Genomic DNA, 14,189 nt, shown 5'->3' on the forward strand with positions numbered 1-14,189 from the left:
CTTCCAAAAGATGGTGGCAGTTAGATATGCATTTCACAATGTCCATTGAACTCAAATATATAACAGGCCACTAGTATCACAAAAATGTGTCTTCACCTGTCATCCACGATATAATACTAACATGCCCTGTCTAAATTTCTGTGTAATTCAAGAGGGAAAATATTTTCACATGAAGAAACTTGGTCCACTACTACAGTTCTCCCATGTATAAAGGTGGATAAAAGGAAAAATCATCTGGTTTTACTGTAGCAAATAAATGTTTGAGAACTTCTAGAGAGGTCACGCACTGATTGCAAGTCCATCATGGATATTTGCAATTTTAAATAAGAATCAATTAAAAGACTTTTAGAACAACCATAAAGTTATAGAAGATTAGAGGAGTGTGTTTCTTGTATATGAAAGTAAGGTGCATAGGTCCATGGACCTTGTGATGGAATTCATACAGAGGATCCTGTCATATAAGCCTATTAAATGCTGTAGTTTCTTGGTAAACTTTATAGTTCATGGCTTTGATTGAAAATTGAAATTACCTATTATGAAGATCACTTTCGCGATCTGAGTGCTAGACAATCTACTTGAGATGGTCAAATGATGAATAGATAGTGAAATTGAAATTTAAGGCACTTAGTTTTGTCATCTTCCAATTCTGGGTTGGACAGAGAGATAGAGTTATATCAGCAACTAACAAAATCAAAGAGCACAAATACCAAGAATGACTTCATATATTTAAGCACAAAATAAGAGAGAGCCAGAGATTGTGCATAGACATAAAGACACTTGAAGAAGAGTAACATGAGTAACTATTGCTACATCAAAAGAAATCTTTCCACAAAATGGTTCAACACGACCAAAAGCCATGCTGGCAACCACTTAGAACCCTGAAACACTTTTAATGCCCAAATAAATATATCATGAAAAAAGAAAAATACTGATTATTACTTATTTAAATGGAGCAACTAAACACATCTGAGAAAATTTCTTACCTGCAGTAGGATGCTAGGAACAGTCAAAAAGCCTTGTTTCTCAAGCTCCAAAGAGGCATTGTACTGCAAATTGTATGCAAAAAAGGGAAACTAGGAATAAGATGCAATATCCATAAAACAGGCTACATTGGAAAAAACCATTTTACAAGTTTCTCTCATACCAAAAAGGTTCAGATTTCACAATACTGAAAACAGGGAATGATGACAATCAATTGTTTCCTGAGCAATACTGGACAGCTTGATAGATGTAAAATTAGAAGGATTTAGATGCCATTGGTGCAACTTTCACTAATATAACTCATCAGCAGTTAGCATATGCCTCAGGCACTAGAAGTCTCATAAGGTATGCACTGTGTAAACTACAACATCGAGCGCCATATTTTCTTTTGGAAATGAAACATCTGAATATCTGATCAATTTGTACAGAATATTCAGATAACCAATAAAGGTAGATGAATAGGAAATAGTTAGCAAGTGAGAAAATTTATTCATAAGAGAGTCGGCAAATCAAACATTATGGACAATGTTTCAATCCTGCACATATCCAAGTCAAATTTTTACAACGGTAAGAGTACCTTGTCAAAAGCATTTTGACATGCCTGTGATCCTGTACCAACAAACGGAATATATGCTTTCTCTAACAGCTCCTGGAAATACAATTAACAATTATTTGGGGAGCTGACATTGTATTCTGTAGAGTCTAGTATCAATGCTGAAAACTGAAAAGGATAACTAAGATTATTGGAAAACCTGAATTCTACCATCTTCACCAAAATGACCATGTATGACAGGAAAGACTATATCCACATTGACAGCAAGATGCTCCACAAACTCGTTCAAAGAATTGAAACTTTGGGCAAGGCTGAAAATCAAACTAAAAATGAATGCCAACAGTAAAGCATTGTGGACAAAACATTTTGGTAGAGCTGCAGACCTTTCTAGCTTGAAATCAAAATCTGCTGGTGTGTTGGAGTACATCTGCAAAAGTTAACTAAAAAAAAAGAATAAATGGATATGCACATTTCCAGCTCTCTGCTGCAACATGACTAGCAAAGGCTATATCCACATCATATAGTTTAATCCTGGTTAGCAACAGAAAGAAAATGAACTCACAGTGGTTTGCAGTAAGCACAAAGGCACCAGCAAATATAAATCTTTCACTTAACAAGCTCAATCACTTCCTGATTGATAATGGAAATAACTACATTTTTAATATTTTGAACACTACCTGCAACTTTTAGTTGCTTGAACTCTGAACTTAATGTAAGAAGAGATATGTGCTTGAATGCTTCCGTAGTATTTTACTAGTTAATTGAATTTAACACGAGAACACTTTGGGGTCTGGATATCTGAAATAACATTGATTTTAGGGATTTAACATGATTTATAGCTAATCTATGATTGTTTCTTAAACTTTTCACTGAGTTATCCATATACCATGCCCATGTTGATATTATGCTAAATTGCTAGTGTATATGGACAGGCCTCACAGTTTTTTGTTTTTGGCTTTTTGCTGTTAACAGACTGCACTATATACATAAATCCTGTTGCACGTAGAAATATGCCTGGTACTATTCTCTCCCATGTATCTTGTCAAAAACGAGTTCTTAGTCTTTGGTTTTTTTTCTTTCTCCTTTAGGTAACACATTTCATTGGAGTATTGGACCAACTAAACAAGCACATCTTGTTCAGTCCAGAATTAGCAAGTCGGGGAGGTTACTCTACCAGCCTTAGAATTTTATATAAACATGAAAGATTATAGGATGCTTTCTTGCACATGTTTTTTTTTTCGCCATATCATGGATATGGCATTAGGCAGGTAAGGATCGCGACTGAAAGTGAAAGTCGGCATTAGAGGTTATGACATAGACCAATCTCAGGCAATTTTACCGTTCAAGAAGGACCCCTCTGCTTGGACATGCATAACAACCACAACTTCGCATGACGTAATACTCAAAGCGACAAGCAGGGCACATGGACTAAGCTGTGTGTGCAATACGACTTCCAACACCCTGCATCTCATGCCCTGGGCAATTTTTGACAGGACAACGGAAACTGTAGCTTCTTTGTGCTTTATCATAAAAATTATAATAATATATGGATTTCACAATAGAAAAGAAGTAGTGAAATTCTGCACAGGAGCTTATTAAGCGATGGTATCAAACAAAATGGTAACGAATTGTATGAACTAAACCTGCGGAGCGGAGATTCCATACGCTTTCAAGTCTCTGTCAATGTAATAGCATTTAACGTCCACATCATCTCCCTGAAAAGACAGAATTACGATATTAGAATCGCCATGTTCGGCCAATGTCCGTATAAGTCACTTAACTGAAAAGTAATTTATTTTTTCCTGACTTTTGGAAAAGAACCATTTGCGCCGATCCGATATGACATAACAGACTGCTTCCTTTCGTCCATTCGTAAAACGAATCACATTCGATAAACATTGACCAGAGTGTCCCCAATCGGATACTTACTGACATACAAACATGTTAAAACTGAGGGTTAAATGCAGTTATTCGTATTTTAACCAGTTGCTCTCTTGTTTAACGATCCTATGAAATGAATGTTTCTGTTTGACGGTTTGTTCTTCGCTCACTTCTTGTCAGCGAATAATCTAGTAACGTTGTTATTATTCTCTCTATGGGGAACGTAGAAAACGATAAAAATTCAGCGCCCATACAATAGCGATGTCGGGTCAACCATGCCGGGACCCCATGATAGAGCCTCCAGCGGAGAGAGATAGAGGGCAATCGGTTAGCTTCACACGATGGAGCGATAAAAGGAAAGAGATGCATCAGAGTCCAACAACAGGAGAAAAAAAAAGCTACGTAAAACTTTCGAGAAAATAGTAGTGGTTTTTTCTGCGTATATATTATACATCCGATAGGCAATAAAACGTGTAAAGTGGTGATGAGAGGGCGAACAACGAAGATGACTAGTTTTCCTTTTTCCAGTATCCTGTATCAAAATAATCAATGAGCTATAAAGACATCTTGAAGGTTTTGGATGCAGACCTACTTCTGGCACTTTCTTACCATCGAAAAAGAGAGAAACGAAACCAAGAGTTCTGCAATCCTAATGCAATAATCACACGTTTATTGATTTCATTGCAATCATCTTCGAAGTCAGCGCACTGTTAATCGGAAACAATGCTATACTAGAACAACGGATGGAGCCAATCACAGCAAGGAATATTGATGGTTCAACGACAGCACCTGTATGTGATCCAAAACCGATCTTGCCGAATTAAGCGAAATGCCTCGCTCGGAAGAAGGCCCACCGCATATCAACCCGACTCTTAACACCCTCCCATTCTGCTCCTTGCCGTCGGAGACCATGGTATCGAGAGCATCGACCGACGATCTTGGAGTCTGTATCCCGTAACCGCATCTCTTCTGGGTCGAAACGTCTGACATATTCTTGGAGGAACGGCTTAAAGGGGACGACAAACCTGAGGTTCTTCTGTTGAGAGGCGCGGGAAGAGTTTCTTTAGCGCGATTTCCGCAAGGGAATCGGCCATCAGCGACCGGCATAAAAGAAGGGAGCCGGAAAGTGGACATTGGGAGCACCGATCAGACGAAGTTTCCCAGTTCGGTGTGCTCTGGGAGGGGAAGAATAGGATAAGCGCGCGAATCCTCTCTTTCCGTCTTCTCCCTCTCCCTCGCTCACTCTCTCTCTCTCTCTCTCTGAGCGAACACTCGGTTCTTGAAGCCGAGAGAGTGGTGTGGCAAGTGGCAACGGCCCTTTTGAGGGAGATCGTTTCGGAGGAAATATTCAAAAATGCTCTAAACACGCAAGCTGTGCGATGTTGAAATGCATTTGGATTTGTTTGGAATTTGTCATAAGGCTAAGTGGTTGTTCTTCTTCAAGTGTTCACTTGTAGATCAGATGAGTAAGGTTTTGTCACAGATAAAATGAACGGATATCTTTATCTAGCTTTTAATTTAGATGATGAAGTATTATTCCAAAAAGTACGTTGGATGTATGAAACAAAGCCATCTATAACAACAGGTAGGATAACCCCTAACCATGCTCAGTTATATTTTTCAAAACATGTGTAGGGTATTGAACTACTCGGTATTTAAATTCCATATTGGTGAGACATGACTTTACTACAAAATATTAATAGTAAAATGAATTATCCATTAAAGTAAGAATTTAGATCAGATTTAATATTTATAATTAAATTAATACCCCTATTTTATTTTTTTTTATGTTGGAAAGATGTTGGGTTTAAGATTAAAGGAGGGAGGGCATGGACATTAAGTAAGCTTAGGCATTAGGCCAGACTCACCGAGTATCCGATACCCACTCCGACTCTCAGGCTCGGGTCCAGATTTGGGCTTGAAAAAAATGACACTGATAAGCTTGGATAGGCTTGATAACAGTTTTTTAATATATATTTTAATATATATATATAATATTTTATTGTGAATTTTAATATCTTATATATTAATTTATATTAAAAATATATATGAGCTAAGGCTCGGGTTTTGGGTGTCAAGCCGAGCTGAGCCAGCCCGATGCCCAGTCCTAACTGGAAGTCCTTTTATCAAAAATTGAAATAATCAATATTTTACTTATAACTTTTATGAAATTCGATTTACTATATAAAAATTTTGAAGTCCTCAGTAAAATTTTGAAGCTATAATTGAACAAAAAAAAGGAATCTATCTATGTTGTTCGAAAGGTTATATCTTAAATTCATGGTTATCATGTCTGGAAGATCTTAAATTTAAGGTTGGCAAACGCCTTACGAAAGTTTACAATTGAACGGCTTAAGAAAGTTTACAACGGGTTGTACTATCTCATAATTACTTGCTTTTAGATTTACATTTTATTTATAATAGCTTAAAAGTTTAGCCATTCGTTGAATATTGTGAAATATCTCACATCGCTTACAAAGGAGTTGTTAAAGTGGTTGATTGTCATGATTCATGGGTTGAAACCGAATTTATTAATGATTGGGTTGCGACCCGTCGAACTAAAGGCCCGAGGTATGATGTAAGAGTGGTTGAGTTTTTATTCAACTCTAGACTTTATGCCACATGTGCAAACAAGTGTGCGTTAAGATGAATGGACCGTAATACTCTAAAAGTTTAATTTCATATTTAAGGTTATGAGATATCTTAAATAGCTTGTAAAATATTTGTTGAAATGGTTGGTTGTCATGGTTCTTTATCATTTTTTAGTTAGAACTAAAGTTGCAAGAGATCGGTTGTGATGAATCTAACAAAAGGTCTAAACTAGGTTAATTATGCACGACATATTATTACTAAGTTACCAAATAATTGAAGTGTAATGGATCTCCATCTACTTCTTGTAGTAGTTTAGGCCATTCAATCAATGGGACGATCCCATGACGTCAGACTGTTATTGAATAGTTAAAAATAAAAAAATTATCACTAAAACAATCATTATATTGACAGTAATAATGGTTTACAATGCAATGACAGTTTATGATAATTTATAACAACGATTTATAGTCTGAAATTTTAAATTGTATGAATCTGACGGCATCTAAAATGATAGATTTTATGCGAGACCAACCCAAAAGAAAATAATAAACGAATGTTACTTGAAGTGTTTTGAGTTCCAACCTCAGGGAAGTTTTAGATTGCTGGGGGCACACAAATAACAGCTTGCCGCTTAAACGTTTGAGTAGAGCATGAGCCCACCCTTTCCCCTGTTTCTTTCCCACTGATCGTTGCCCTCTTCGAGAGATGCTGCGCGCCGTCATCCAGCGTGCTCGCTGCGCGGTCGCCGTCACTCGAATTCCCACAAATCATTCACCTTTTTTTTCCGTCCCTCGCGTCATCGACCCAAAGTTCGACTGCGGCCAATCTCCTCCTTCCTCCCATTCTCATCCCTTCTCCTCCGCTTCCAAATCCACTGGAGCCAAAGGCTCCAAGGCCAAGCCCAAAGAGAAGACCAAGGGCGAGTCTCCTGCGAAATCTGAAGATGCCGCTGCGCTTGACGACCTCGACTTCGATCTCCCATTGGATGATCACGAGAGAGCCTACGACGAAGACGATAAGAGCTTGGACATTGGGCCGAAGGGGCTGCCACTTTTCACCCAGGCGACGTCTATCGCCGAACTCACCCGAAAGGACGTGTGCAGCTACATGGATTTTAGGTCGTCATGTTTGCCTCTACGTACCCAATTCATTTTAGTAGTTCTACTGGGTTTCTATCTCAAGGTTGGTCATTTTCTTCGGTTTTTCTTTCCGTTATTTTTTTCATGGGCAGCATGGACGAGTTGATTGGAGTGTTGGCGGAAGGATTGCCTCTTGGGATAACGAAGGAATTCGAGGAAACAAAACGAAGTGCTCTGCTAATTAGGCAGAGCTTCCTAGACCTTCGAGACAATTTCAGACGCGTGGTTGATCCGCCAATTCAGCAAGATAGTAAATGTCAGTCCTCCATTTTCTTTATCTTATTCTGGTAGTTCTTTTCTTTCTGGTTTTGCTTGCTTTATCATGGATCATGTCATCACGATTGTCACACGGTACTTCGTGTTCAAATTCACCAGCGGGACGGGAAAGCTTGGGTAAGTAAGAAAAAAGGTTGTGAAGAGCGAAAGTGGAAAGGCATACTAACAGTTAAGAAGTCGGGGTTGCGACTCTTCGAGAACACGGATCAAAATGATTAAAAGGCAGTAAATATGATAAAAAGCAGATATCACACGTAAAACAAGCACCTGAGGTAATGGTTCCAGACGTGTTACGGTTTACTTGCTGATGCAGCTAAAGGGAAGCTGATAGAAGGGAGAAAAAACCGTTGTACCTTTTGTTTGTCATATTACTTTGCGTTGATCATAGAAATCTGATCCGCGGTATTCGACAACATGGCAAGATGAATCTTTAGAACAAATAGCGCAGAAAGTAAGAAAGCATGGATGCGGTATGCAGCTGTGAGCGGATGAAGTTGTGAGAACATGTACTGTTGGAAACAAAAGGATCACAATGACTAACTTATAAAACGGGCTACAGTACACAGAGTTCAGTTTAGTTTTATGAGTGCATTTTTACTAGTTTGTTCCATCACTGCCTATGGCTCTAAAGACGACTTTAGTGTTGCCACTAGTATGGCACAGCATTTGGTAGACTACTTTACACTATTTAAACCAATGTACTTACTGTGTTACTCATGATGTCAAGAGTCCTTTACCCACCTGTTTTGTCATTCCAACAAGTCTTGAACTAGCTTCAAACTGACCCATGGTTGGACACATGATCAATAACCCATGGTTTCACTAGGGTGTTTGCTTCTTGTATATTTTGCAAGTCAATGAAAAGTGGCTCATATATCTATTGCATGGATAAAAGTTACTAGGGCAAGCTACAGGAGAGATCAAACAGGGGAAAGAAAAGGGAACAGTTGAAATATAACCTACACATATGACAGATCTGTTTGGAACTGAAAACCATAGCACTTATTTGAAGTGGACTACTGCCTGCTAGACTTGATGTGGATCTGGGAAATGATATGTACTATAATCTGTTAATATTTAATATTCTGGAACTTATGGAATTGTTCCATGACTAAATATGTACTCAACTGCCCCATTTTTATGTCTACTTCATTTTCACCAGCGCTAAAAGTAAGGAAACAGATTGTCTTGGATGGTCCTATTAGCTGTGGAAAAAGTATTGCCCTTGCTATGCTCGTGGCTTGGGCGCGAAGCCAAGGTTGGATTGTTTTCTATGTCCCATATGGAAGGAATTGGACCCATGGTGGGTTTTTCTACAAGAATCCACAGACCGGCTTGTGGGACACACCTATTCAGGCTACAAAAATTCTCCAGGTACATGTTTATTTATGAATATTTTTATTTCAAACTTGGCATTGTTTGATGATCTAAAAGTGGATGCGATGTGCACTTTATAGGATGGCTACATGATATGTATCCATGTAATGTTCTCAATGTTACTAACATGCGTCACATTCCAGCTTTTCCAGTGTTTTTTCTTATGTTATTTTCATGTACATGGACTGCTCCCGTGTTGCGTTGTAACTCTTATCAATAATTTACTGCTTATTTCCTGATGTTATTTGTGAACACATAAATTAATGACATGATGCCTTCAATTTTAATTTTTGATAATGTTTTTTTTCAGGATTTTCTTAAATTCAATGAAGCTCAGATGCAGAAATTACTTTGCCAATATTTAGAACCTATTCCCTTGGGTGAGGGTGCTGGTGTTGGAATGATGAAAGGTGTTGACACGATGGCAATGCCAGAAGGTTCTACTTTGTATGATTTAATTCAAACAGGCCTTACATATTCACATGCTTCTGTTGGAGTTGTTGTGCACTTGAGGAAGGAGTTATCCCTTATTAAAGATATCCCAGTGCTTATCGCTGTTGATCAAGTAAGTTACATGTATCATCATTAGTGTCCTTGATGTTTCTTAAATATTTACCAGTCAAACAACGCTATCCTGCAAAAGCATATGTCATTGTAAGTGCTGCTGAAGTTGCTAAAGGCTCCTTTGATTTCTTAGTCTTATCTTATTTCTGCTGTACTCCAATAATGTTGAGAAGATGTGGCTATAGTGGCAACACTAGGTATATGGTATACCAATACACAGACACTACAACAACAACATCATCATCATCATAATAATAATTATAACAATAATAAATAATAAATTGTGCACTAAAAAACCCTCTCTTTGGGCAAGTCTGGAGATTTACAAAATAGAAAAAAAATTCACTAGATTGAATGTGGGTCTGACCTGGATCTAGTCCGCTCCATATTCAGGGTGTGCCCTCCTCCTATACCCATGTCTAGTGTTTCACTTATTTGCACCCATACTGAATTATGCCCAGGGAACTAACCACTGTCTCAATGTCAAGTATCCTAGCACTCAGTGACTTGATATGTGGGCCTTTATGGCTGTATCTGAGGTGAGTCAACTACTGTATTATAGTTGGGTCTTTCTCTGAGGTGATAGTATCTGAGACAATAATTTGTTGCAGTATTGAAAATCTATATTATCTGACCACTCTAATGATACCTAGACAGTTTAGTGATGATCTAAAATCCTTTTTGTTTTGGGTTTCATTCTGCAGTACAATAATTGGTTTACATTTAGTGAGTATCAAGAGCCAGTAACAGCCCGTTCTTGTCGGCCAATCCATGCGAAAGAATTGTCAACAGTCAGTATCATTTGAATTTTCGATTCTTTTATTCTGACCTCTGGAGTCTTTGTTCTTTTTTATTGATAACAAACATTATTTTTCCTCCAATTGTCTTTTTTTTTTCCCAAGGTAAATGCTTTTCGATCTATGATGCATGAGGATATGATGGTCGGTGCATTTTCCCATTCCACAGCAGTAGGCAAACTGAGGAAAGACTTACCAGATGTTCCACTTGATGCACGCATATTCTTTCCACGTTACAGCTTGGATGAAGCTGCTGCTGTATGTCATTATTACCGTAGGTATGCTAGTTATCTAGTTGAGATAAAAACTTTTTTGACAACATTCTGTAGAAGGTGCTTTTTCTCATTTTGTCTCTGTTCTTTTTTGTTTGTCATACTGCTTACTTTCATATATCAGCTGAAATGAGTACATTTTCCTGTTCTTGCTTGTATGGCACTTGCCTAATTTTGTTGTTTATTGGTTTTTGCTTAACCTAATTCTTGTCTTGAGAGAGTGTTTCTATCATGTCAATTTTTTTCGTTTGTGCTTAATTCTTTTATGTGATCCCTAGAATATACGGCTGAGGAAAAGTTATGAACCGCATGGACTATTGTCTGTCGTCCATTGGCATTGGATTTGATGGACAAGATATTAGGAGTGGGAGACATGAAAAAGGAGATTTATTGACATTCAAATCTGCAGCATGTCTGAACTGCACATACCTTTTTTCCTTCTTGTACTCTTGAGAGGGGAGGTAGTTCAGGCATGCAAAAATATTATCTCCTTGCTCCTTTTTAGCTTTAACGACTTCTTAAAGCTTAGCCATCAGATCTTAAGAGATGGATGATGGATAGTGGTCCACACAGTCCACACCTTTTTCCAGTCCGTATACACACACACACACATATATAATATAAATAAGACTTGTATATATAATTATATAGTATATACATATATTTGCATATATACGTAAGATATGCTGAATATATACATGATAAACAGAAAGGCATAGTATAACAAATACAGAGTATGTAGATTGTAGAGTACACAAATACAGAATACAGAAATATATGTATGTATATGCACTTGAACACAAATATATTATAAACACAGACAGAGATTCATGTTTTAGAGAGCTAGATTAAAGGAAGCTAACTAAAAAACAGAGGATGCAAGTTGGTTAGAGGAAAACTGTTAACAAGGAAAGACGATTTTTTGTAAACTCTTACATTTGATGGTTCAGAACAGTCAGCAAATAGTCATTGACTAAGTTGACCAAGTTGGTCGACTAGCCCCTATCATGGGTGCGACAGACTAATACCTAGAGATGAGTGCGTCCTGGGATGAGAGGAACACTAGTTGTCCATCCTGTTGGACCGACTAGTCCGTAGGTCGACAATTAGGGATAATTTTGTGTTAAATAGTATAGAGAATTGTTACTATCCTAATGGAGGGTATATGCTGGATAGTACATAATGAGTATTATAAACCTGACTAACAGATTAGGGAATGAAACATTGCAAACAGATCTTGGGATCAAGTGCGTATATTTTCCTTAGAACTTAGAACATATTTTGACTTATGCTTATTCATTATGTCTATTTTAAAGGAATCATGTTTATGCCTTTTTCAGTATTATCCATGTAATGTTCTTTTGGACTTTTGTTGCTCATTGGCAGGCAGCGACTCATTCGTCGGGATGGATTCTCGGAGGATAAGTGGAAGAGAATATACTATCTAGCAAATGGTAATGGTGCAGAAATGAGGTGGTTGGTTCCCTTTATGTAGGACTGGAGCTCATAATTTTGAAGTTCAACAGAGGTGATGCATTTTTACTTTCAAAGTTAACATATTTATCTTGTCTCTTCCTGCCCAGCCCCACCCTCAAAAACCACTTTTACACACCGACGCACATGTATAAATCTTATTTTTTATAACAGTTTATGATGAATTATGATTGTTTAGATTGAAACTGTCACCTCAAAGTCATCTTTTATTTTTATGATGGGGGCATATAGGAGCATGCCTTTATCGAAATTTGAATTAGTTATGGAATTCTAATTTTTTATTCTGCAGTTTTTTTTTTAATTTTTTTAAAACTTTTATGTTCTTGAATTTTGGCCATACATGATGTGCATATTTTGCGATCATTAAAATAAAAGTCAAGATATAGATGGTACCTACTTTTGAACCACCTACTTTGAACACAAAGGCATATGTTCAACTTCTCACAATTTCTTTAAGGATATTTTGAAGTCCTCAGAATCATGTTTTTCCTAGGAAAGCATAATGAGTTGATTGGTTTCCAAGGACTACAATGAAAACAACAGCCAGGGTTAGATCTGAAAGGTAGAAAACCAACAGTGCGATCTATGTTATGTGTGTGTGAACTAGTTTTTATTAAAAAAAAAAAATCTGAATCTGGTAATGCAGGAGCGATAAGTATAAGTTGACAATTTTGGTCATCAGATACATCTTTGCGGATGCTTCATCATCTTATTCGGATCTTTCCTGTGGCTGAAGTTCTTGGCGTTTAGAGCTGCAATTTTTCTTTTTGCTTCCCCCCTCTTCCACTAGGCGAGTCATCATCAGATCAATTTTGTTGTATTTCCATGAGCTTCAGCGCTTCTTTGCTTCCTTCATATTTCATATTCTATCAGATTCTCGGATCAGTCAATCTTGAATATGTTCAAACTCCTTCTGTGTATGTCTCATCGGCCATCTGGAGAAAATTGTATTTGGTTCCTTTTTTTTCTTTTGATAGTCAAGCTGCAAAGCTTCCTCTGATTTGTATGTGAACTATAGGCTCTTTGGTTAATGTGGCGGGCTCCAAGCAATCCGGCTGCCTTATTCAACTCACTTTCATCACAAATTTAACGTGCACTTTTAGTTTAACTTGCGCCATTGAATCTATATGGATGTAAATGAACATTACACAGTATTACCAGCAATGAAGCCTTTGATGAATGCAATGTTAATGTCATTCAAGTGGACATGTTGATGTGCTGTTGTCATTAAAATGAGAGTCATTCGTTGTCGTTTGAATTGAATTTGGCCTGAGGGACTGATGGGGGAAAACATGGGAACTTACGGGTGTCATGGAAAGCTGATCAAGAGGCCGTTGTGGGTTTTTTAACCACACGAAGGAATTGATGCCAATTATATGGTACTGGTACACGCATAAATCTTCACCATCAAAGTCCGGTACTTCCTAACTTCACCATTTTCCTATTTATTTTGAAAGTGCTGTTACACAGCTCTGGTTAAATATATATTTTTTTTCTTTTGCAAAATTCTATAGGTTTTCTTTTCTGATGGTTGAAAAAGGAACTCACCCTCGTGGGAGCAGCGTAAAAGCCGCTCTGTTTTCTTTGACCCTATGAGGTGCTCAGCTTGGACTTATATTGAAGGAGTATGTTTACAGGAAACTAATCAAAGGGCGTTAGTTCATGCAGGGCTTAAGATGTCCGGCATGCTGCTTTATTCGCTGACGCTTGTATCATTGTAGTGGCAGTCGTCCTTCACTGCGGAAGGACTGGGGATGTCAATGGGCGACCTCGGTCTCCATGACTCCACCTGGTCAGGTCTTGATAGAGATCAAGTTCGTTTAATAGTTGGAAATAGGTGCAGTATACGATTTTGCGTCCAGTCCATGGGTTCTCTAAATTTCGTTAATGTACAAAGGATTGCATGATACCTTTTTGATATTTCTCAAGTAGTTGTGTCAATTAGCACGGGATATTAGGCACGTTACGAATCGACTAGAACAACAAAAAAAATCAACCTAGAATCTGAAACAAGTGAGATCTCTTGATGTGCTTAACTGCCTCAAATGCGGAAGTCTAAAACCTACATGGATGGAAACTGTAATAGAAATGGAACTTGACACAGAGATGTCTCATCTTTTCATTTTAGCATGAATATCGGGCTCTGCCGGGAAAAAGGTGGTCCATTTCCAAAAGATCCTTTTTTACCCAAAGAGTTAAAGATGGGCCATGGATGTATAACCAGAGCACGTAGAGAATTATGTTGGCATGGCATGGTGGGCAG

At 37.8% G+C, this 14,189-nt stretch overlaps 2 protein-coding genes across 8 annotated transcripts in view; one reads left to right on the top strand and one right to left on the bottom strand.

The window, feature by feature from the left end:
* LOC116262317 (uncharacterized) overlaps positions 1-4,713 on the bottom strand; it is a 28,257-nt gene extending 23,544 nt beyond the window's left edge. For 3 of the 6 annotated variants that reach the window (XM_050079993.1, XM_050079992.1, XM_050079995.1), the window contains exons 1-6: positions 4,205-4,713; positions 3,178-3,249; positions 1,918-1,961; positions 1,734-1,857; positions 1,559-1,630; positions 984-1,046 (exon numbers count right to left, since the gene is read on the bottom strand). In XM_050079993.1, the coding sequence (XP_049935950.1) occupies positions 984-1,046; positions 1,559-1,630; positions 1,734-1,857; positions 1,918-1,961; positions 3,178-3,249; positions 4,205-4,549 (720 nt within the window). In that variant the 5' untranslated portion in view covers positions 4,550-4,713. Of the gene's footprint in view, positions 1-983; positions 1,047-1,558; positions 1,631-1,733; positions 1,858-1,917; positions 1,975-3,177; positions 3,250-4,204 lie in introns of all 6 variants that reach the window. The other 3 variants (XM_031641565.2, XM_031641567.2, XM_050079994.1) reach the window with 3 other exon arrangements.
* A 1,894-nt stretch (positions 4,714-6,607) lies between these two features.
* LOC116263253 (uncharacterized) lies at positions 6,608-12,994 on the top strand. Of its 2 annotated transcripts, none has more exons than XM_031642913.2 (8): positions 6,608-7,125; positions 7,239-7,402; positions 8,585-8,796; positions 9,110-9,364; positions 10,068-10,154; positions 10,266-10,438; positions 11,819-11,960; positions 12,573-12,994. In XM_031642913.2, the coding sequence occupies exons 1-7, from the start codon at positions 6,713-6,715 to the stop codon at positions 11,925-11,927; spliced, it is 1,413 nt and encodes a 470-aa protein (XP_031498773.1). In that variant the 5' UTR covers positions 6,608-6,712; the 3' UTR covers positions 11,928-11,960; positions 12,573-12,994. The 2 variants fall into 2 exon arrangements, with proteins under 2 accessions (XP_031498773.1, XP_031498774.1); XM_031642914.2 differs by having other exon boundaries at positions 12,609-12,994.
* The last annotated feature ends 1,195 nt before the right edge of the window (positions 12,995-14,189 follow it).

This window comes from Nymphaea colorata, chromosome 10, assembly GCF_008831285.2.
Source record: "Nymphaea colorata isolate Beijing-Zhang1983 chromosome 10, ASM883128v2, whole genome shotgun sequence".
In the NCBI taxonomy this organism is placed as follows: domain Eukaryota; kingdom Viridiplantae; phylum Streptophyta; class Magnoliopsida; order Nymphaeales; family Nymphaeaceae; genus Nymphaea; species Nymphaea colorata.

Bases quoted from the DNA above. Each gene is read 5' to 3' on its own strand.
- LOC116263253 (XM_031642913.2), top strand. From the start codon at position 6,713: ATGCTGCGCGCCGTCATCCAGCGTGCTCGCTGCGCGGTCGCCGTCACT. The intron at 8,797-9,109 runs GTACATGTTTAT...GTTTTTTTTCAG, and splicing joins AGGCTACAAAAATTCTCCAG to GATTTTCTTAAATTCAATGA. The intron at 10,439-11,818 runs GTATGCTAGTTA...GCTCATTGGCAG, and splicing joins GTATGTCATTATTACCGTAG to GCAGCGACTCATTCGTCGGG.